The sequence below is a fragment of the Vicia villosa genome, linkage group LG3, assembly GCF_029867415.1.
Source record: "Vicia villosa cultivar HV-30 ecotype Madison, WI linkage group LG3, Vvil1.0, whole genome shotgun sequence".
Classification (NCBI taxonomy): domain Eukaryota; kingdom Viridiplantae; phylum Streptophyta; class Magnoliopsida; order Fabales; family Fabaceae; genus Vicia; species Vicia villosa.
In genome coordinates, this window is record NC_081182.1 from 97,181,042 (window position 1) to 97,204,780 (window position 23,739).

Sequence of the window (23,739 nt, forward strand, 5' to 3'; positions counted from 1 at the left end):
GTTCATATGGAGTCTTCTTTAAGATAGGGCTAATGATTACTCGATTTCCAACGTAACATGCCGTACTAACCGCATCCGCCCAAAAGTATTTAGGAAGGTTTGCATCACTAAGCATTGTTCTTGCAAGTTCCACTAGAAACCTATTTTTACTTTCAACTACTCCATTTTGTTGTGGAGTTCTTGGTGTTGAAAAATTATGAGAGATACCATGTTCTTCACAAAAATATTCAAATGATGCATTTTGAAACTCTCCACCATGATCACTTCTTATAGATACAATCTTTAATGACTTTTCATTTTGGATTTGTTTTGCGTACTTCTTAAAGGCTCTAAAAGCATCACTTTTCTGCACAAGAAACAAAGTCCAAGAATATCTAGAATAATCATCAACAATAACTAAAGCGTATACATTACCTCCGAAACTTCTTGTCCTTGATGGACCAAATAAATCCATATGCAACAATTGAAGTGGTCTTGTTGTAGTCACCACATTCTTTGGTTTGAAAGATGATTTGGTTTGCTTTCCCTTTTGACATGCATCACATAATTTATCTTTGACAAATTTTATCTTAGGTAAGCCAATAACAAGATCATGTTTGGTTAACTTATTTAAATGATCCATATGAATATGGGCTGCTCTTTTATGCCATAACCATGATTCATTATTGTTTACCAAAAGACATTTCACTTTCAAAGATAAATCATTTAAAGAAATCATAAAAATGTTATTAATTCTTGTACCTTTGAGTTTTACCTCATTGGTGACTTCATCGATGATCAAGCATTCCTCCTTAGTGAATTTGATCTTGAAGCCTTTGTCACAAAGCTGGCTAATGCTTAGAAGATTATGCTTTAGTCCTTCAACATAAAGAACATCTTCAATTGATGTGAAAGGTGGTGCACCAACTTTGCCTTTGCCAAGAATTCTTCCCTTATTGTTGTCTCCATAAGTGACAAAATCCTTGGCCTTTAACCTTAGATCTGAAAATTGGTTTAGGTCACCCGTCATATGCTTTGAACAACCACTATCTAGATACCATAGGTTTGAGGTGGTCTTCAAGCATGCCTACAAAACAAATTAAGTTTTGTTAGGTACCCAAATGGCTTTGGGTCCATCATAGTTAGTTCCTTTCTTCACCCATACATAATGTCCACTAGGAACACTAAAGTTCCTTACATAACAAGCATTGGGTGTGTGACCAATAATACCACAATAAAAACAAGTAGGTTCAAAGTTACTTCTATATCTAGGAGGATAAGATTTCTTCTTAACAAAGTTCTTCCTTTTAGGATAATGTTGCATTACTTTAGGCTTGATCACTTTCTCTTGAATTGGTTGGTTACTAGCCTTGACAAAGATAGTCTTGTTGGATATTGGTTTATCAAATTTAGAAAAACCAAGTCTGCTCTTATCATTGGAGTATCTTTGTGTGCTAAGAACATTTTCCAATCCAATTTGCCCTTTTTCATATCTTTCTAAAACACGTTTTAATTGGACAATTTGGAAGGAAAGTGATTCACAATTCTTGCATGCAACATTATCTTCTTGAACACTAATCATTTTTTCTTTGTCATCTTTATGTTCTACTTCAATTATCTTAACCTTCTCTTCTAAGGATGATATTATTTTCTTTTGAGATGAGATAGTTTTATAGAGAATTTTGCATTCTTTTAATAATTCATCTATTGCACCTTGTGCACCATTATCAAAAAGAGAATCATCATAACTAACCTCGCCTTCTTCATCGTCAGAGTGGTGTGATGCCATTAGTGCTAGGTTTGCACTTTCGTCACTATCGGAGTCCGATGAGGAACTTACTTCATTATCTTCCCATGCTATGTAGGCCTTTTTATTTTTGAACTCCTTTTTGCCTTTGAATCCATTCTTCTTTGAAAGCTTTGGACATTCCGGCTTTATGTGTCCTTGTTTCCCACATTCATAGCATGTAACTTCTTGTGATGAAGTGGATGCTTCTATATCTTTATGCTTTGAGAATTTCTTTCTTTTGACATAGTTAGTATTATCAATATTATTTTTATTACCAAAAAATTTGCCTAACCTTTTTACAAGAAGCAAGAAATTTTCATCTTCATCCGATGCATCTTTCATTTTGCTTTCTTTTGAATCTACCTTTAATGCAATGCCTTTGGATTTCTTCTCTAAGTTCTCATGCTTTTCCAATCTTCCAAGTTCCGTCTCATATTCTTGAAGTTTTCCAAATAGTGTTGCGGAAGTAAATTTTGATAAATTCTTCTTTTCGGATATCGCCGTCACTTTTGGTTGCCACTCCCTTGTCAAAGATTTGAGCACTTTAAGATTAAGTTCTTCGGTAGTAAGAGTCTTAACAAGTGCCTTCAAGTGATTTGTCAAATGTACGAATCGTTTTTGCAAATCGAGAATAGTTTCTCCGGGCTTCATTCTAAATAGTTCGTACTCTTGGCTTAAAGTATTCAATCTTGATCTTTTAACTTCAGTGGTACCTTCATGAGTTTCTACAAGAGTATCCCAAATTTCCTTTGATGTTGTACATGCCGATACTCGGAAAAATTCATCCATACTAAGAGCACCTTGAAGAAGATTGATCGCCTTTTTGTCAGCAAGAACCCTCTTTCTATCGTTATCACCCCATGACGCTTTAGGTTTATCCGATCCAACACCGTTAACGACAGTTACAGGAACATGAGGACCTTGTAGGACAGCCTCCCATACTTCTGCTCCTTGTGCTTCTAGATGAGCCTTCATTCGGATTTTCCAAAAGTCAAAATATTCACCACAAAACAATGGAGGCTTGTTGTTAGAACCACCATCCTTGAAAACCGGATTTTGATTTGCGGAAGCCATTCTGGATCTTTAGGAACAAGTTACCTATAACTTGCTCTGATGCCAAATGTAAGTATCAGATATGCCTAAGAGGGGGGGGTGAATTAGGTACTTTATAACTTTTTCGGTTTTATGGTGTAAAGTGATTATTTTTCTAGTTTATGGTAATGTTACTAAAAGATGTAAAGTGCAGAAAAATAAATGACACAAGGATATATCCTGGTTCCCCTCACAAACCGAGAGTACTCCAGTCCCCTTACGCAGTAAGAGATTTCAATATAGTTGGTATCTTGTACAAGCCTAACCAAACACCAAGAACAATCCTCTTGGACCAAGAACAATCCTCTTGGATTTTTCACTAAGACCACTTATGAGAACAATCCTCTCAAAGTGTCTAACTTGTTTCCAACAATCCTGGATAACAAGAATACAACAAGTATTTGATTTTGTATAAGAGTTTGAATAGTAGAACAATGTATCAATCACTTGATTGATCTTCCCTTCCAATGATAATAATTCACAATTCTTTAAAGTAATAGATTGCTCAAAATATTTTCTAGTTTGGATGATATGAAAGTGTGTAGAAAATATCTTGAAAAAGATTGAAGAATAACAATGTGAAATTCTGAAAATTTCTAAGAGTTTTTGATTGGAAGAGGTGAAGAATGAATTTGAAATTTTGAGTATATATAGATGTTCATAACACCTCTTGAAATATCATAAGTTTCTGTATTTTAATCATGAACCATTTCCAAGATTAAAGGAAAGGTTTTAATGAAAAGGTGTATGAGAAGGTGTAATGAAAAGATGCTGTTTTTAAAAAATGTTCAGCAAGCAATCGATTGCATCTTTGTGCAAATCGATTGCACAACTTCTAACAGTCAAAAAAATTCATAAGTCCTTCAGTGCAAATCGATTGCTATATTGTGCAAATCGATTTACACAAGCAAAAACAGAAGCACATCTAAAAACCTTCAGCAAGCAATCGATTTACAGTAGGTGTAAATCGATTTACACTTAGTGAAAATGCAATTTTTGTTTAGGAAACTTGAGATCTAAGAAAGAGTATGCTATGCAATTTTGTTGTTTGATTTTTGAGCATCTAAGACTTTAAGTAATTGGTAATTATGGTTATACCTATTCCAAAGAATCCATAGCTTGAATCAAAGTCTTTACACATGATGCTTTATCTTGAATATCATCTTTTCCTTCTTGTCATGTATGATTTGTCTTTATCAAAACAAAAGATCTTTCATTGAGAATCTTGATTTCACAAATAGAACCCTAAACAATAAACTATAAGAAGAAAACAACAAACTATAAGCAAGAAGAAAGGGATAGTAACCTGAGTTAGACTTGATGTGGGAGATGGGTAGGTTTGAATCGGCGTTGTACAAGTAGAAACCAGAGACTTCAAAGTAACTGTAAATTTAAACACACACACGATGCAGTTAAATACAAATATCATAAAAGTGAAGGAACTATATGCAAACTGTAGCACAAACTACAACCTAAAACCTTCGCTGGACATACACTAACCTATATAACACAGAAAGGAAGCAACATATATAAAGGGCTATCTCTTAATCATATTTTCGCTTTTCATTTACAAGCATACCGGCCACTTAAAGCAATCTACACAGTCAACATACAAGGTTCTGATAATCAAATTTTGTTATTCCTTTTTAGCAGAACTAGAATCCCCTCTCCTTAACATGCTGGTGTGTCTAGTTAGGATCAGTTGACTCCAATTTCAAAGATAGCATGGTTACATCTTCAGCAATTATTTAAACAATGCAAGTTTAACAAACCCAAGGTCTAGCCTTCAAATATTGATACAACTCAAACAAATTGATACTCCATCACATTACTTAGTTTTGATATAATGTTATTCAAAACATATTTAAAATTCAGCTATTAAATTATATGTAGATTAATGTCTAAATTTTCAAAGATAAAAACAGAATTTTCACAGCAACAAACATATCGATTCGGTAGCATAACGACATAGTAATCTCTCAAACTGAATGGGTACACAAGCTGAACTATACAGTTATGTTACATTGTCCATGAATACAATATATATACATTGGTCTATTCCATCCCCAGCATCACTCAGAGAACACAAAAATGCATTATTTCTGAAGAAAGATACACTGTCTTTTTTGAAAGGTCTAGTAAAGGTCTGAATAAAATACCTATAAACACTAATCTTTCAAATGTAAAAAACAGAACTATAAATCGTGTACCTTCGTCTTCTCTTCGTCTTCGTTTTCTGGGCAGGGATTCTTCTTCGTCTAGCTTCGTATTCTGGGCAGCAATGAAGTTTTTATGGAGATTAAGTGTTGCGGTTTTGAGGATTAGATACGGTTTTGAGGAGTTTTTATGGAGTTTTTATGGAGTTCTTCGTTCTGGGCAGCGATGGTTCTTCGTTTCTTCGTTCTGGGCAGCGATGGCAGTGAAAGAAGATTTAGGGATTATGAAACAGCTATTATTTTGATTTTAAAAATTTTAATTAACGAAACAGCTATGAAAGCGCTTTTAAAAAGCGCTCTGGTAGCCCTGCCTTTACCAGCGCTTTTTAGGGTAAAAGCGCTTTCGTACCCCCCCTTTAAGAGTGCTTCTGAAAGCCCTTTCATAAGCCCCCTATAAGAGCGCTTTTTGAAAGCGCTTTCGTACCCCCCTATAAGAGCGCTTTTTGAAAGCGCTTTCGTACCCCCTATAAGAGCGCTTTTTGAAAGCGCTTTCGTAACCCCCCCTTTAAGAGCGCTTTTTTTGCGTGTTTTTTATTTTGTTTTTAGCGAAACCTATACCAGCGCTTTCTCCTAAAAGCGCTTTAGTAGGGGTGCTGCTAAAAGACAAATTTGACATAGTGGTAACTGAAATAGAGAAAACAACAATGACAACAAAAAACTTAAAAAATATAATCATAAAATTCATGAATCAAACATTTGGCTCCATCTTCACTTTTTTCGACGGTTTGGTGGCGGAAAATTGTGTAGCTCCATAGATTTCACAATCAACGTCTTCAACACTATCACCGACTGAGGCATCCTTAGCAAGGGTATTTGCACAGTTAGTATCAAGATCATTTTCCTCAAATGCGGAGTTTGATTGCTTCAAATATAGCGAAATATAGTTAGTATATATGAGAGAAATCACATTCTATTAGGGAAACTAGTAGATGACCCGTGCGTTCGCACGGGTTTGAATTTTGGTAAGTCAAAGTTAAGAAATGTATATAATGAAAGGAGAAGTAAGCATGAAGCGTAGTAATTATGTATCAGAGTACTAATGACGTTGTCGTGAATGTAATAGTGCAAGATAATATGTAATTGTAATGAGATAAGTAGAAGTGAAACTTTAATGAGATAATATGTATGTAATAAACAATTGTAAGTAATTAATAGTCACTTCAATAAAATAGGTATTGTGGTGATGATAGTGTCCCGTGTGAAAGTTAATTTCATGATTCTCTTAATATTTTCAACTTATACTTCTCTTGATTATTTTATCTGAAGACAATAAAATATTAAATTAAACATGGTCACTTCAATAAATAAGTATTGTTGTGATAGTGTCCCGTGTGAAAGTTTATATCATATTTCTCTTAATTTTTTCAACTTAAGCTTCTCTTAATTATTTCATCTAAAGACAATAAAATTTTAAATTAATCATTATCACTTCAATAAAATATGTATTGTTGTGATAGTGTCCCGTGTGAATGTTTATATCATGTTTCTCTTTAATTTTTTCAACTTATACTTCTTTTAATTATTTCATCTCAAGACAATAAAATATTAACGTCTTCAACACTATCACCGACTGAGGCATCCTTAGCAAGGGTATTTGCACAGTTAGTATCAAGATCATTTTCCTCAAATGCGGAGTTTGATTGCTTCAAATATAGCGAAATATAGTTAGTATATATGAGAGAAATCACATTCTATTAGGGAAATATGTAAATAATGAAATACATACCACAACTGCTTCAACACGAGTTTGGATTGTTTTTTCGGTTACAGGCACACTTTCGGCCTGCATATTGCAATTTGAAATTATGTAATGCAATAAGTGGAACTTTTACTCTAAAAGCAACTAGTGTGCATTTCCTTTTTTTAATTATAGGAAACTTGATAGGAAGTTAATCCTATCAAAACTATAATCTAGGGTTTGTAATAGAAAAGGGGAAGAACACTAAAATTAAAGGACTTAAAATATAAGATAAAAGATAACTTTGATTTTTCATTGATGCCTCTCAAGTGTCAAAGACACTACCTATATATAATAATACTAATGGATAAAACTAAAGGCCCAAAACTAATTAAAGCCCACCTCAATATTTTAAGGTCCTAAGAATATTTTAAAAAGCATTACAAATTAAATAACAATAATATAAATTATACTTCTAATTAATCATAATCCGTACTCTATCATTGCCGCGCGGTTCACATTGAACCTTGTCCTCAAGGTTCTAAAAGAAGGAAAAAAAAATGCACTTGCAGTTTTTATAATTTCATCCGTTGAATTTGATGTTGTTTGGCATGTAGATCACCCAAAACTTTAGAGCCATGTTTGTTTCTCCAGAATAACATTTTCTCCATTTGATAGCAAAAGCAAATCATCAAAATTGTTAAAAGGGCCCGCTTAGTATTCAATTTTGTTGTTGGATATGCAATATAAGCCACTGGAGACTTGGATGAATTGACGTGATTAAAGACTTTTAATCTACCATTAGCCGCATGGAAAGATCCAATAGCAATACTATCATTAAGAAAATTAGAAACATATCCACCAAGTGACAAAGACCAAATATCAACCCCTTCATGGATTTCCATATCCAAAGCTGCGAGTATGTCTGCATCAAAACACTCGTCACCGTTAATCGGAGGCCAACAAATTTTGTATGATGCAACTCTCGCTTTCTGTGAACCAAACAGGATAAAACCAAACCATTTGCCAAAGATAATGTAAGACCGTCGTAACGAAAAGAATTGCATAACAACTTCGTCGCACTTAAGAAGCAAATTTGTCAGTCCATGAGTTCCACCGGGATCGAAAATAAACATGAAGTTTGTTAGTAGCATTACCGAGAATGTGTTCGTAGTCATCTTCCCAACATGTTGCAGACTTGTGTTTAAAGTAATAATAGTTTCTTTGAGAAGATAAAGGAAAATGAAGTCTCTTTTTGGCATTTGATCAAACACCTTGCTCACACTATTCAGGTAATTCATTGGACAATATGTGTTGAAGATATCAGTCCCATGAACAGAATAATTGTAAGCAAACAAAGCCAAAATTCTGAGAACTTCCAGACCAGCAATCCATCCAGCATCCTTTGTAGTAGTCCTTTGTGAATCATTGTTTACCTCCAAAACACAAAGCGAAGCAACATTGTTGCGCAAACCAAAATTTTGGAACTCTATATCTTCTTGATGTAAAATAAGGTTCACTGTTTCAGTATAAACAAAGTTAACAAACCCAAATATACGCTTCTGTTGGTACGGAAACTTCACATTTTGAATATGACCATAAATGCTGAAGTAATTGGAAGCATCTTCCTCTCTTAAAGTACTAACAGCTAGGAAAGTTAAGTAGATTTGTCTTGAAGCTGGGTTAATCATTCCAGTAGGATGAAATTGGTGCTGGAAAAGATGGGTGATACTCTTCTCAATGGCAATCATAGAGTTCCAATTTGCTGGTTTGGGTAGGGGTGGCTCGATCAAAGGCAGAGTCACTCTTACAAACAGAAATTGCTCCTGTTCTGATCCATAGTCATAAAATGATGGTTGCGTCCTCTGAATTACAGTAAGTGGCATAACAACTTTTTCAGGCGGTTTCAGATCTATAGGAATTTCATCACTACTGAAATAACATCTGCTATTGGAAAAGACATTGTTGGAACCATCTGCTACACACCCTAGTGAGTTGAGATTCAGGAAAACCCTAAAAACACTATCCTTCAATTTCTCTCTGACATAGGAGGATAAATCAAAAATAAAGTTAGCTTCAAACTCTTCGAATTCAGATTTCACAATATCCACATTATCGACAAGGAGCTCTGAATCAATGTTGGATGGGGTAAAGATCGGAACGAGGGATTGAGTTGCAATCTGAGTACTCAACTCAGCTTCCGCATTTTCCTTGACACGGTGTTTATCATTGAAACCCAAGGAAGACACCTCTAACTGCTTCGTGGGGATGATGATGGCATCCGGATCCGTCGAAGAAGATTGGAACGATGACTCCTCGTAACCACAATCTGGTACTGCGAAATCTCGATCTCCAAAAACAGGTGAAGAATAATGTTTGTTGAAATCACAGAATCCTTCTTCGATCACTTGTGATTGTTCGATAACAATCTCACAATCACTTCTGCAACTATGGCAGAGACCAAATTGTACCTTTTCCAAATCTCCTTCCCTTACTTTCGCTGAGCTAGTATCCAAAACAATGCTCAGTTCATCAGTCATAATACCTTCGGAGACGACATTAATTTGTTCTAGGCTGTTAACGGCAGGGGTAAAAGGGATGAAAGAGTGAGGCTTGACAACCTTACCGAACCTGGTCAAATCGGAAACGGAGTTCCGAACAACCTTACCGAATTTGGTCAAATCGGAAACAAAGTTCCGAACAGCTTCAGTGTTTCGTCCAACTTCGTCTATTCCATGAGCCTCGAACAGGGAGTAGCCAACGGTGGTTTCGTGGAAGAGGAATGGAGCCTTTTTGGTGGCTGCAACAAAAACCCTAGAAATGTTAGAGTGGGAGAAAGGGCATTTAAAAATGTTACGATACAGGTCTTTTTTTGTGGATCTTTTCTTAAAACAAGGGCGAGACACTTGTAAATGCTTATCAAAATCTCTTCTATGAGATTTATGATTAATTGTGAAAGTGTTTGTTGGTTGAAGTTGATGATAATAATTAGGGTAGTAGTATGAATCATGAGAAGATGAATAGGGTGAATATGAGTTAGGTGGTGGTGGATATGAGGTAGGTGTGTGAGGTGAATATCCATGATTTAGATAAAATTTTGGTGATGAAGATCCATGAGTGTAGTAAGGTGTAAAGAGTTCCCATGGGAATGATGGAAATGAAGGTGTTGGTGTGGGTGTGGAGTAGGTTGGAGGAATGCTCCATTGATGAGATGAAGGTGTATGATAAGCATAATCCATAGGAGGATTTGAGTACATGGATGAAAGCACCAATTGATAGGAAGTTAATCCTATCAAAACTATAATCTAGGGTTTGTAATAGAAAAGGGGAAGAACACTAAAATTAAAGGACTTAAAATATAAGATAAAAGATAACTTTGATTTTTCATTGATGCCTCTCAAGTGTCAAAGACACTACCTATATATAATAATACTAATGGATAAAACTAAAGGCCCAAAACTAATTAAAGTCCACCTCAATATTTTAAGGTCCTAAGAATATTTTAAAAAGCATTACAAATTAAATAACAATAATATAAATTATACTTCTAATTAATCATAATCCGTACTCTATCCAAAATGTTTAGGAAACTGTTCAACTTTTATTTATATCCATGCTATTGCACTTTTCAAAATGTTTAGTTTAGTTTTCATAAAAGGTTAATAATGCAGGATAATAATAATCACCATCATTTCCCAAAGTGTATCGGAAACTACATTTTACTTCCAAAACATTATAAAAAGGATAGAATACATTAATTATTAACACCAGAAGTACAATCTAGCTTCCCTAGCATTATGGCGTCTTCATCTATTCCACCAACTGAAATAGAAAAAGAAGTAATAGTTGAGCCAAATTGGGTTGAACTTCCAAGAGATGTAACGGCAAACATCCTCCAGAGGCTAGGGACGATTGAATTATTGACCAGTGCATGTCAAGTTTGCCCCTTATGGTGGAATATCTGCAAGGATCCTCACATGTGGCGAACCATTAACATGACCAAGGTCCCTTCTTCACGCTATTATTTTCAGGATGAATTGGTGAAGATTTGTAGCAAAGCAATTGAGCAAAGTTGTGGTCAGCTAGAAAACATTGATATCTTTGATATTGATTTTATTGTAACGGATGATCTTCTTGCATTCATAGCCGACAGGTAATTAACTTTGTAGTATTTTCCTTTCCTTTGAATGTTACCTTTTTAATATGTCCTGCAGTAAATTTTACAGTGCTGGTCATCTAAGACACATGCGGCTTTCAATGGTTGGAAGGCTCTCAAATGAAGGATTTATTGAATCTATTAAGAAACTGCCACATTTAGAAAGTCTTGAGATTTCATATGTCGGTCAATTGTCGAAGGAAACCTTTGAAGTCATTGGCCGACATTGCCCTCTTTTAAAAACATTGAAATGCTTTTGGACTGTATTAGATATCGATGATGTAGATATCGACGTGTCAGTTGCTATTGCCGAAACAATGCCAAGACTTCAGCATCTCAAATTTTCTGGAAATATGCCTACTAATGAAGGATTGCTTGCCATTTTAGATGGATGTCCTCTACTTGAATCTCTTGACTTGGAAGAATGTTATTCTTGTTTCTCTTTTGGCTATAGTGAAAGCTTGGAGAAAAGGTGCAGGGAAAAAATTAAAGATTTTCGACCTCCAAATTGCTACTTTTCTGACGACTGTTATTCAGACTGAGACATTGTAAGTCAGAATATTCTAATTCGTCCGGTCACGAAGACTTGTTTTAATATTTTACAATAATGATGTCGATAGACGTGGTCGAATTGTTGTTTTCATTGCATCTGACATTATTCCCTTTGAATCTTGTCTTCATGTGTGTTTGCATTCTTCATTATTCAAAATATACTAATTGTTGAGTATTATTACGATTGTTGTCTATATCCGACAAGTCTATATATTCTGATTGTTGTATGGTAGCTAAACATTGTTTATCCTTTGATAGATAAGATACTCTGCTACTACTATAAAATACGTATTACATAGATTTGTTCTTTGATCACTTAAGCCACGTAGTATAATTTGAGAACATGGTTGACGTTATAAAGACCTTATATATGTGCTTTGGAAGGAAGAACATCATCTTTAAAACTTTGAATTTCTAGCGCATTGAGTAAACCAACTTATATCACAAAGTTTTCTAAAGTCATTAATGGAGGAGTGCTTTAAGTTGATTTTTATAGTGGTAGAAAATTAGTACCAAATTTTTACTGCATAATCCGACTCAAAGAAGCAGGTCCGGCCTAAGGGATTTGCTTATCGGAGCCGTTTGAACCACCACAAGTAATCCATCCCACAAACACATCAATATCAAATGAGTCAGGAGTCTACCATTCTAATGTCACCACCACCTATTACGTCTGAGGCATGTATTACACGAAACAAGGAATTATTCCCAGACGAAGAGGTTGGGGACGACAACGATTATGAAGAAGTGGGGTATGTAAATTCCCAGAATCTTTTTAGTGGCGAGAGTGGAGAGTCTGATGATGATATTGACGCGGGGGCAACAACTCGATCTTGATTTCTACAGTCCACCACTCCACATGAGAAATGTTACTTTCGAGGAGAATATTCAAAACAACACAACTAATTCAACTTGAAAGGGGGTTTTCTTGGAAATGAATTTGAAAGTAAGGATAAATGTGTTTGTCATTCGACATTATCACATCAAACATTCTATTCATTATTCTGTTTATATGTTTGATTCTAAAAGATACATAATCAAGTGTTGTAACAAAGAATGCGCGTTCAAGTGTAAAGCCTCGTTGGGAGAAGGGAGTGGATCACAATGAACAAAGAACACACTAAAAACCCTAATGAGAATTGTCATGATGTTCTGGTATAACATGTTACGACATCTGTCAGGACACATGTCTTCTGAGATGTCTTACCAATATGTCAAGACATTTGTCACAACATCTTGCTGTGAACCATGTTATAGCAAAATTGTTGCCAATCATAAAACCAAGGAACTTACAATCTCCCCCTTTGAAATTTTTTGGCTAAAACAACCTCTGGAAGATACAGTCGGAGATACAAATAAAAACAATCACAAATACAAGACACATGAACATCATGCAAACTTGATAAACCAGCAAACAAAAACAATCAGAGTTACAAGAAGCAAACCCTTACAGAGATACCCGTCATCACACACACACACACACACACATGCACACAGAGAATGGACACTCTTACACAATTCAGAATACCAGTAGAGACCAGATATCTTGACATCCTATCTGACATCATAAAAATAGCACTACACAGAAACACAGTTGAGAAAAGGATAACCTCGGCACACAAGCACTATGCTCCCCCTATCGCAGTATCTCCCTGTCTCATGGAACCAAAACTGCTCCTCAAGGGTACAAACCAATAACTATTTCTCCCCCTTTTTAGCCATAATTTTGAACAAACCATCAAGTATTCAATCCAAAATCAGCTAGGAAAACTGGAGTATGCTTATTGTAATCTTAATACACTATAAAGGGGAAACCCAAATCATAAGAATAATCTCTATTTAGGAGAACACTAAGTATTCCAGATTATCACCTTATAACATTATCCAAAACCTGCACTATCTCTTATCAAACCATCTAGCTCAAATAGATCTACCACTCTCTTGAAGTCTACAATATCTTTACCAAGTTCACAATTCAAAATCAATCTCCTTTAGTACATATACTTGCATTTCTCAACCTAATCCAAAAAAACTTCAAGCAAGATGTCAGAACATCTGGTATGAAATCATGCACACATATCACTAGTAGAAGCAAAAACCAGACACTTTTCTTAAACACCAACAGAAAGCATGACAAGCACTCTTTCTCCCCCTAAATAGTTGCATATATAGCAAGCAACCAAAGACTACTCTCCCTATGTAGTAGTATAGTCTTAACAAAATGTCAATCTAAATGTCAAATTTTTTTACATGAATTCAGGACAAACAAGCTCCCAAGCTAATACACTAACACTTTACTCCATCACTTTAGCTAAAACTTGACACAAAACAAATTAAATATACAATAAAATTGGAAGCACACATACATTGTGGAAACAAACAATATCAGATGGAAACACATAATCATTGGTAGAAGCATAAATATCTTGATCATCTTCAGGTGGTCTTCCACCGTTTATCCTTGTTAAAAATCCTTATGCACTTGTTGTTGTAACATGTTTTAGGAGTGTTGACACTAAACTCCCTTGCCACCTCCTTAGAATATGTCTTCTTCAAACCATCCATTTTATCTTGCAGAAATATTTTGTTCCATCCTTTAACAGTAGCAACTTGCTTAGACTTATCATGCATCAGAAAATAGAGGAAGAGTGTAGTATTTGTTGCATTCCTCCACACCTATAATTGCTATAACTGTTCAATAGTACAGGTTCCTAGCCCAATGCTTATGTTCTCAACTTGATTTGCATATAAGGTTCCTAGCCCACTTCTTATATTCTCAACTCCATTTTTTTCACAGAAATGTCTGAACTCTGTAGATTTATATTCACCTCCACCATCAGTTCTAAGAATCTACAGCTTCTAACGACTCTGACTTTCTTCCTTCACCTTGAACTTCTAAAACTTAATAAACACCTCATGCTTAAACTCGATGAGTTCTACCTATGTCATTCTTGTGAACTCATCCACAAATGACACAAAATACGTGTTTCCTCCAAGTCAAGGTTTTGAGATTGGACCATACATATCAGAATGCACTACTCCCAAAGCATGATTTTATCTTGGAACTACATCGGGTGCAAATGGAAATCTAGGTTGCTTACCTTTTATGCATACCTCACAAGACTTCTTAGGCTTCAAAATCTTGGGAATGCCATGCACTAGCTTCCTAGAACTCAGATGCCCCAAGCTTCTAAATTTCAAATGCCCTAATCTCTTATGCCACAGCTCATTGTCACCTACAGTGCCTTCTACACTAAGGCATTTAGTTTCAGTTGTCTCCACATTCACCTTGAACATTCTTCACTTTGACTTTTACATTTCACATACCTTCTGCATTAAGGTACTTATCATCAACACATATGACCTTTGTCTTCCTTCGGGAGTGAAAATCTATCAACCATTAGTTGTTCCTAGTTAAGTGATTTGAGCAGCCAATGTCCATATACCACCAGTCTACCAAATAACTATCATCAAAATCAAAAGCGATCAATAGCACGGGTTCATTACCATAATCTTCTCTAGCTATATTTGCTTTTTTAATTTCTTTCCTTGTTTGACCAACAGACCTTAGCAAACTGGCCAAAATGTTTACAATAGTAGCATTGAACCTTCTTCTTGTCAAACTTCTCCCTTCCTTTATGATGTTTGTTCTCATCAAAGTTAGAAGCTCTAACTTCTGAGAACCACCATATCTTTTCTTGGCTTCTAACCAAAACTACTTCTGGTTCTTCTAGACAAAAGAAGCTTCCAGAGCCTACTCAACTCTCTTTTCGAGGTTCTCTTAGTCAGACACAACTCTTACGCCTCTAGATTGATTTGCAACTCTTCAATTCTCATGGTGCTCAGATCCTTAGAGAGTTCAATTACTACAACAATGTAATCATATTAAGGAGTAAGAGATCTTAATACCTTCTCAATGATTACTTGTTCAAAAAGAGTTTCTCCTCAAGATTTCATCTCATTTGTGATCAGAATCACTCTAGAGATGTAAACGTGTACCTTCTCATTAATCTTCATGTTAAGATTCTCATTCTTCTTACATAGACTCTAGAGCTTTACCTTTTTTAGTGATGCGTCACCGCCAAAGCACCATACCAATGTGTCCCATGAAGCCTTTGTCGTCGTTGAATCAGAGATCTTCTCAAACACATTCGTATTCACACATTGATGGATATAGAACAACCCTTTCTGATCCTTCTTCCTAGTTTTTTGTAGCACATTTCTTTGCACTTTTGTTGCATCCGCAACAAATGACGTGTAATTGACGTAGACGAGATCAAGCACATCTTGAGCGTCAAATAACACACATCTGAATCATCTACTGATTCCAACTATTTCTATCAAACACCAGAAGTTTCGTATTCAAACCACCCTTTCCATTGTTCATCTTCAATATAGTGCAAGAAATCACTCACATCTCATCAAACACTAGTGTTTTCCGATCCCTCAAAATCAAAAAAAGTGATTCCACTACGATTTTGATCGTGATTTCAACATGGGTTGGTTATATTCTAAGCCTATTTTTGACAGTTGAATCAAATCATATATGCCTAACGATTTCCAGAAAGATCCTTTCGTTCTCTCTACTTTTTCTAACCAGGCATAGTACAAATCAGGATCTTTGGCTAAAGGGATTGACCTAAACACTTTTACAAAGTTGGTCATATAGTTTAACCTAATTTTCGCCAAAGCCAAAGGGGTCACAGTTGAAGTTTCTTCAGTATTAGCAGATTCTCCTAAGGGGGAACAACCATTTTCATCTATCTTAATCTTACTAACTAAGGGTCTAGTTTTGTAATAAGCGGGGAAGAATCTGTTCATAGATGAATTGTTTTCACCTGGTAACGGACCCATAAAAGCAAGAGGTTTTCCAGAAAGTTCAAAGGGAATGATTACCTGGGAAGCGTAAATAGCGCGCACTTCTGCGGTATTAGGGTTTGGAATGTGTTCTTGTTCCCCAGACCGCGTTGTTGTTTGGAGCTTCAGAACAGGTTGAAGAACATTTGAAGATGAAGCCATGGAGAGGTTTTGATTGGAAAAGTAAGCTTTTTGAAAGGGTTGAGAGTGTTTTTTTTCTTTTGAAGAGGATGAAGAAGTAGGAATGAAAAGTTGTATAAAAGTGCAAAACCAAGTATTTAAAGGTTTAACGGAAACCCTTTTTAAATCTTTTTGGGTAAAAACCAAGGGACACGTGGCGGCTAGTGATTTAATCCAACGGCGGTCGAATAAATTAGCTTTACTCCTAGTATGTAGGAGTAATGATCAAGAAGTAAGGTCAAAAACGTGGGAATGTAAGTTATGAGAAGACATCTTTGAAAATGACAAGACGTTTTGGAAACAGGGTCAGCAATGATTATGACGTTAGTCAGCAATCTTGGAACTTTCAAAGATCAATAAGAGACGAAATCTTATGATGGCAAGAAACGCCTATTTCTCTTGATTTTCGAAACAGGCATTTATTGGGGGCAATTTGTTAGCTGAAGATTTCGTTTTACAAATTTGGTTCTTCGAAGAAGTAAAAATTCGAAGGAAAGATGGTTACTGATGACCATCCCTTAAAAATAAAAGAATGGCTCCTGATGGCCATGCTTCGAGAATGAAGACTTCTAAGTTCGTTATGAAGATAATGAATACTGAAGCTAGTAGAAGTGTATGTCTTCGAGGACTTAGACAAAATTTATGAAATATGTTCAAGTATTACTACTTAGCGTGTTTTCGTAGTGTTTTTAAATACACTGCCACACGTCGAAGAAGGACTCAGGCGGGAAGATTTGAAATTCGAAGACGGTTTCGTAACTGTCTAAATAACAGATGGCGTCCCTGGAGTTCTTATGAGAAACGTGGCATTAGATTAGCGTAGGGCCGTTAAGGTCGAAATTAGTATAAATAGGAGTCTTAATGTTAGGATTCTGTGTGTTCATTTTGTACAAATCACTCACATATTACTCAAGTATCAAGTGTTAAGAGAAAGAGTTCGCTGAGAAAATGTACGTATGACACCACCATTTTAATACATGTGTATTCTCTTTCGTTTTCAAATATCATTCAGTATTATTGCATTTCATTTACTTCTTGCCATTTACATTTCTGTATTTTTACTTTCATGTCATTTACTTTTGAAGTATTTAATATTCCTGCATTTTAAGATTCTTTACGCTTTAACAATACTTTCGTTTCATATGTTATTTTACTTATCCTTTCACTGAAATTATACTTACGTATAACCAAGTGATTGTCAGGATTACTCGTTTTATTCGAAACAATTCTTATTAACGAAGACGAATCATGACTATGGTTCGAATGGCCATTGATAACAATCTTTTTGACTATGTGTCCTAGGATCAATCTAGTCGATCCTGCGAGTAACCAAATCATATTTATTATAGTTTGGAAGACTAGCGGTTGTTTACCGGAAATCACCGTAAACAGTTACCTATCGAGAAGGGTGATCTTGGTATTCATAGGATTCGTGATTTTAATATTGCTCTTTTGAACAAATGGCGTTGGAGAATTTTAAATGGTTCGGAAGCTTTATGGTATAAGGTGTTGAAAGCTAGATATGGTGATATAAATCTTCAAGTTGTTTCGAGTGATGGTATTAATTGTAAGAGAATTTCGAAATCTCATTGGTGGTTGGACATATTGTCTTCGGAAAAAATTTACTATGTAGATTTTTTTGTTGATAAACGTAGATTTACAATCGGGAACTGTTACAATACTTCTTTTTGGCATGCTAATTGGATGGAGGGTAAGTGTTTAAGGGAGTTATTTTAGGAAGCGTATATTCTTTTGGATTTGAAATTTGTAGCGGTGGCGGGCATGGGTGGTTGGAGCAATGGAGGTTGATCGTGGGGGGAGTTTGGCATTCGGACGAGGAGCAGCCCGTTGTGGTTTCGCCGATGCAGCAGCTGCAGGTGCGCCTTAGCGTTGTGCGGCTGAACCCGGGAGGGAGGGATGTCGTGTTTTGGATCGCGGAGCCGGACAATGTGTTTATGGTATGCAATTGATATGATCTCTTTAATTTTTTTCCATGTTCCTAGAGGACCGGAGCTTGAGTTTGCTAGAGTTTTCTCTCTCATTTGGAAAGTGGTTTTGCCTCAAAAGATTAAAGCTTTTGGTTGGATATTTTTTATTATTAGACTGCCTACTAGAGACCTTCTTCTTAATAGAGGTATTTCTTTTCCGACGACTAATGCTTGTGATTTTTGTGGAATGGAATGAAATCTTTGTATCATATTTTGTTTAGTTGTAGTGTATCTTCTTTGATTTGGAAGAAATTGGCTTCTTGAGTTGGTTTTGTTGATTACAATTTTGTTGGTATTTGGAGTATTTTTATCGGTTGTTGTAAATCCAAAAAAGTGAAGTCTTGGAGTATTAAGGCACTCATTTGGAGGTGATCGTTCATTGAGAAAACTACTCGCACCAACTATAATTTCTATGAATTTGTCAATTCTCCTTTAATGTATTTCTCATAGGGTGTATTTAGTGTGTAATTTTTCGTGGGGTGTTTGTTTTGCATCACCTCAATGTAATCTTGTCGTTAGAAGTTTTGGTTCTCTTTAATGAAATCTTGATTAAAAAAATCAATATTGTAGCAGAAAATGCAGTTATTAAGTTCAATTTAAAACAATGCTATGGAGAATAAAACATGAAATTGCAATACCTTTCTAGAATTAAACACAATTAGATGTCTGATTCATCAAAAAATTTAGATCTAATATATATATATATATATATATATATATATATATATATATATATATATATATATATATATATATATATATATATATATATATATATATGGCACAATTTCTATGAAGAAAAGAGACAATACTCTAAATATTTTAAACGATAAAACATAAAGGACAAATAATCGTAGCCACATAGAATCATACAAGGAAAATAAACCACAAAGGGAATCATACAGAAATATAAATATAAAGCACATTTGGCCTTGCATTTACATGTCTTCAACAACTTAATACCTTGAAATCAACATCATTAGTAAAATATTATTAGTATCCCTTGGAGATCACATCATGCAAACGAGTATAATGCACAGCATATTCATTATCACTTAGAGCATAACGTATAGTAAATTCATCATCATCGGAATCGTATTCATACTTATCTTCATCATCCAAATTTGAATAACCGCTCTCATTTTCACTTGGACAGTCCTTAGAATATCCGCTGCTGTATAGAGGAAACGACACATTTTTTATTTTCTCACAACACATTTTCTTCAAACTTTCACTAATGAAATTAACATAACAATCAAGGCGGAGAGATTCAAGAAGAGGGCATCCATGTAGAATAGCAAGCAGTCCATCATCAGTAAGCTCAGACACAAAAAACCGGATATGGCGTAGTTCTGGCATAGTCTTGCCAATAGCAAATGCCTTATCATCAAAACTAGAAAAATCACAAGAAATAGCATAATTCAACGTTTTCAGATGAGGGCATGATTGGCCAAGGGATTCAAAAGAGTTCTTCGATAAATCTATATATGACAGATGGAGTTCCTCTAACAAGGGAAAATGTTTGGCAGCTTCAATAAGTCCTTCATCTGATATTTCACTGCAATCTTGAAGGCGCAAGCACCTTAGATTACTAGCACTGAAAATTTTGAACAAAAAACAGTTAGAAAAATCATCGGTCCCAAAACTTTTGATAAGAAATAAAAAACAGTTTGATATGTGAATTATTACTGCTCTGATAAGCATTTCAACAGATCATCAGTGGCAAACTGTTCGATATCGATGTCTTCCAGTCGATCACAGCTTCGTTGAATAGCATATTGACAAATCTTCACTTAATCATACGAAGAATTGAAGGGCTTCTTCATGCAAATGGAACTCCAGACGGAAGGATCTTTGCATATGTTCCACCATAAAGGACAAACTTGACACACGCTTGTAACAATTCGAATGGTGTCAAGCCGAAGAAGGAAGTTTAATGTTGCGTCTCTGGGAAGTTCAAGCCAATTTGGACAATCTCCTTCAGCATCCATTACTTGGAAACAAAAAGTAACGCAGTACAATTTTAATCCTAAGGTATATCAGCTACTAGTATAACTTAAGCTTCATCATCTGCAATGCAAATACTGGTATAAATATAAATTCTAGGGGAAGATTAAACGTTTTATAAGTGAAACATCATTTCCAACACACATTGGAAAAAAAATACTATAATTAGTTATCACGATAAACAGTTACCTTTTATAAACACTACAAACCTAGATGTTTTGAAAAGTGAAGCGTTGGGGAAAAGAATAAAAGCTGTTCTGTTTCCAATAAAACTTTAAACTTTTTTACATATATAGTACTGGTATATTCTTAGCAGATAAATGAATTACCCTAGTATACTAAACTTGCAATTAAAAAAAACCTACTGTTAAACTGCATTTGTATATTATTGCATCATAAATAAAAAATATATAAATATAAATAATTATACTAAATATAAATTATTTTACATAACTTGTAAAATGTAAAATTCATTCGTACCGCATAAACTCTTATGATCTATTGAAGATGAGATCATTAACTACATAAGCAAATAAGCAAGAAGAGAAAAAGTTTTGTGATTGTTTGATGTATGAGAATTCATGATAAAGAAGAAGATGAGATAGAGAAAGAGTGAGAAAGAGTGAGAAAGAGCATTACAATAACATCTTGCTTGAGTGTATTATGTTCATCATAGCTAATGCTTGTGCTTATAAACTTGCCATTCAAAAAAAGAAAAAACCTACTGCTAAACTACATTTATATACTATTGCATCATAAATAAAAAATATACAAATAATTATGCTAAGAGAAATGGTAACGAGTGACCCAGAGGCACTCTTTAAGGCCTTAAAGTAATAAGTTTTTCTTGAAAATATGTGTATTAATTGCCTCGGAAATTGAAATTGTTATAACTTTTCTATAGAATATATTCTTTAATTAGAATGCTTAAAGAGTGCCCCTGGGGCACTCGTTAGCAAGACCCTTATGTTAAATATAAATTATTACACATAATTTATATAATGTAAAATTCATTCCTATCGCAAAAGCCTTGCCTTATATTTAAAGTAGATTTTGAAATGCGTATGACTTATTTAGTTCGAATTTTCTAGATTATATATTTATCAGATTTTACTTTAGAGTTTGTGTGTTTTCTAACAACTTAACTGTGCTTATTGATGGCTCCCGACCCAAGAGATTCAGATCCAAAGGAGATTAAAATAGGGAAACCCTTTAGCACCTTTCCTCTTTCTCCTAATGGCTATGGTTGAAGGCCTTAGTGGGTTGATTAAGAGGACCACTAACGTTAGTCTTTTCTCAGGGTTTAGAGTGGACTCCTATAATTTGGGGATTTCTCACCTCTAGTATGTCGAAGACACCTTGATCTTGGGAGACCCTTCAATTGAGAATCTCCGGCTTTTAAAGTCGTCCTCAAGGCGTGTGAGTTAGTGTTGTGGCTTGGTCTTAATTTCTTAAGAGTATTCTAATTGAGATTAATGTTTATATATTTCTATCTTAGTCTTAGTTGAGAATTTTCTCCATTGTAAGATCGAGTCTTTTGTCTTTTAAGTATCTAGGGTTGCATATAGGTGCTATGTACCTTTAGTCAACTTAATTTGGAAGAGATTACACTTTTGAAATCATAAGTATGTAAGTCCAGGTGGTAGAGTCACACTTATTAATTCTGTTCTTAATACTATTGATCAGTAAATTAGGCTCGATCTCCCAAAGTAGAGCCCGGACGACTGAACTGATGTCTTTAATCCATTTCATTTATCACATGTGGCATGTAAGGCATCCAAGAGATAACGGTAAATAAAGTTGGTCAAAGACTAGTGTGAGAGGAGGAAGCCATCCCATCTACCGTGAAGGAAAAAGTGGTCTTCCGCTACTCGCATTATTCGACCAATAAGCCTCCTATATATTTTCCTATCCAAGGGTTGGAAAATGATCATTCACAAATTCCACAAAATAAAACACACAGATTCTCTCAATCCTTACATGAGTAGACTCTCTTTTATTATTGTACTTTTAGCAAGTACAATGACTTAAAGTGAATAGACGATGATTATATCACACGAAAACTTTAAAAAATGTAACTTAAAGTGAATTAGCGACGATTTTCAACAAAGATATAGAAACTTGTCCATACATACAAAAGGGCAACATAATACCCCTTTAAGTAACAGTTTTTAAATTGTTGTTTATTCTTTTGTTCTATAGTCAAAAAATATTGTAGTGCTCTTAATATAATTTAATACTTTGCGAGGAAATCATCAAATTTGATATTAAGAGGATAAGCTTATTGATTATCAAAAGATAACTACTTGGTTTACTATATTGATGTCAAAATGTTGATTTTATTAGGTATATTTGGCCAAAAGTTCTCTTAGTGAAGAAACCCCAAAAGGATCACTAAGGATAGTCCTTACACATTACCCCCAAACAATAATTTACTAGATGTTCTCCTATTCGCTTGTTGATTATTATGCAAGACAATATCTTGGTAAATCCGTTTTGAGCTCAAATGTTAACAACGGTGGTGGACCTCCTACGATACTAATTTAAGGTCAATCATATCATCAATTTCGTAGTTTGTTGCCACTTGAGGGGCAACCACCCAAATTTACAGAACTATACCTTTATGACACTGAGAATGAAGTTCAAAATCGGATGCAAGGCCTAACGTAATACTTTGTATCTCCCTACTTTTTTTTATCTCAATACAAAATAGAATTATTACTATACTCATACATATTCTATTTATATGATTTTTATAAAGATATAGAATTCCTAAATATTGCAGTTTTTTTATCAATGTTGTTATCCATTACCTTGTCATATAAGCTAACAATTATGTATTATACCATATAGTTTAATTTCATCTCTTTATTTTATCAGAAATACAAAAAACATTGATCCTTTAGCTGTCCAAAAATTGTCTGAAATGCTTTATGAAAACAATACACATGCAAAAAGATTTCAAATGGCAAAACAACGGTTGAATGATGGGAATGTTCATAACTTGAAACTGAGACTAATTTCTAATAGGAACACCAATGGAAGAATATAAATCAACAAACTGTTTCAGAAGTTGCGACATTGATTGTTGGGGATGTTGACACAGCTCAGGAAAGGGATATCATTGTCCAAACAAAAGGAGGTGAATTACAAAGAATAGATGAGTTTCATGCAAGTTATTTGGCTCGTCAATATCCTTTAATTTTTCCTTATGGAGAGGATGGATATAGACCTAATGTAGCACA

The 23,739-nt window shown here is 34.8% G+C and overlaps 2 protein-coding genes and 1 pseudogene across 2 annotated transcripts; 2 read left to right on the plus strand and 1 right to left on the minus strand.

Moving 5' to 3' along the window:
- Positions 1–10,551: 10,551 nt before the first annotated feature.
- LOC131658619 (F-box protein SKIP19-like) lies at positions 10,552–10,911 on the plus strand. The gene has a single exon (XM_058927891.1). It carries the CDS (start codon positions 10,552–10,554, stop codon positions 10,909–10,911), a length of 360 nt encoding a protein of 119 aa, XP_058783874.1.
- On the plus strand, positions 10,583–11,555 carry LOC131656390 (putative F-box/LRR-repeat protein 22). Its single transcript, XM_058926122.1, has one exon. The coding sequence runs from the start codon at positions 10,958–10,960 to the stop codon at positions 11,450–11,452; it is 495 nt and encodes a 164-aa protein (XP_058782105.1). The 5' UTR covers positions 10,583–10,957; the 3' UTR covers positions 11,453–11,555.
- Positions 11,556–19,480: 7,925 nt separating this feature from the next.
- Positions 19,481–20,478, minus strand: LOC131658620 (putative F-box/LRR-repeat protein 23; annotated as a pseudogene).
- Between the last annotated feature and the right edge of the window lie 3,261 nt (positions 20,479–23,739).

Excerpts from the sequence above, each read along its gene's own strand:
- LOC131658619 (XM_058927891.1), top strand. The coding sequence starts at position 10,552 with ATGGCGTCTTCATCTATTCCACCAACTGAAATAGAAAAAGAAGTAATA.
- LOC131656390 (XM_058926122.1), top strand. The coding sequence starts at position 10,958 with ATGTCCTGCAGTAAATTTTACAGTGCTGGTCATCTAAGACACATGCGG.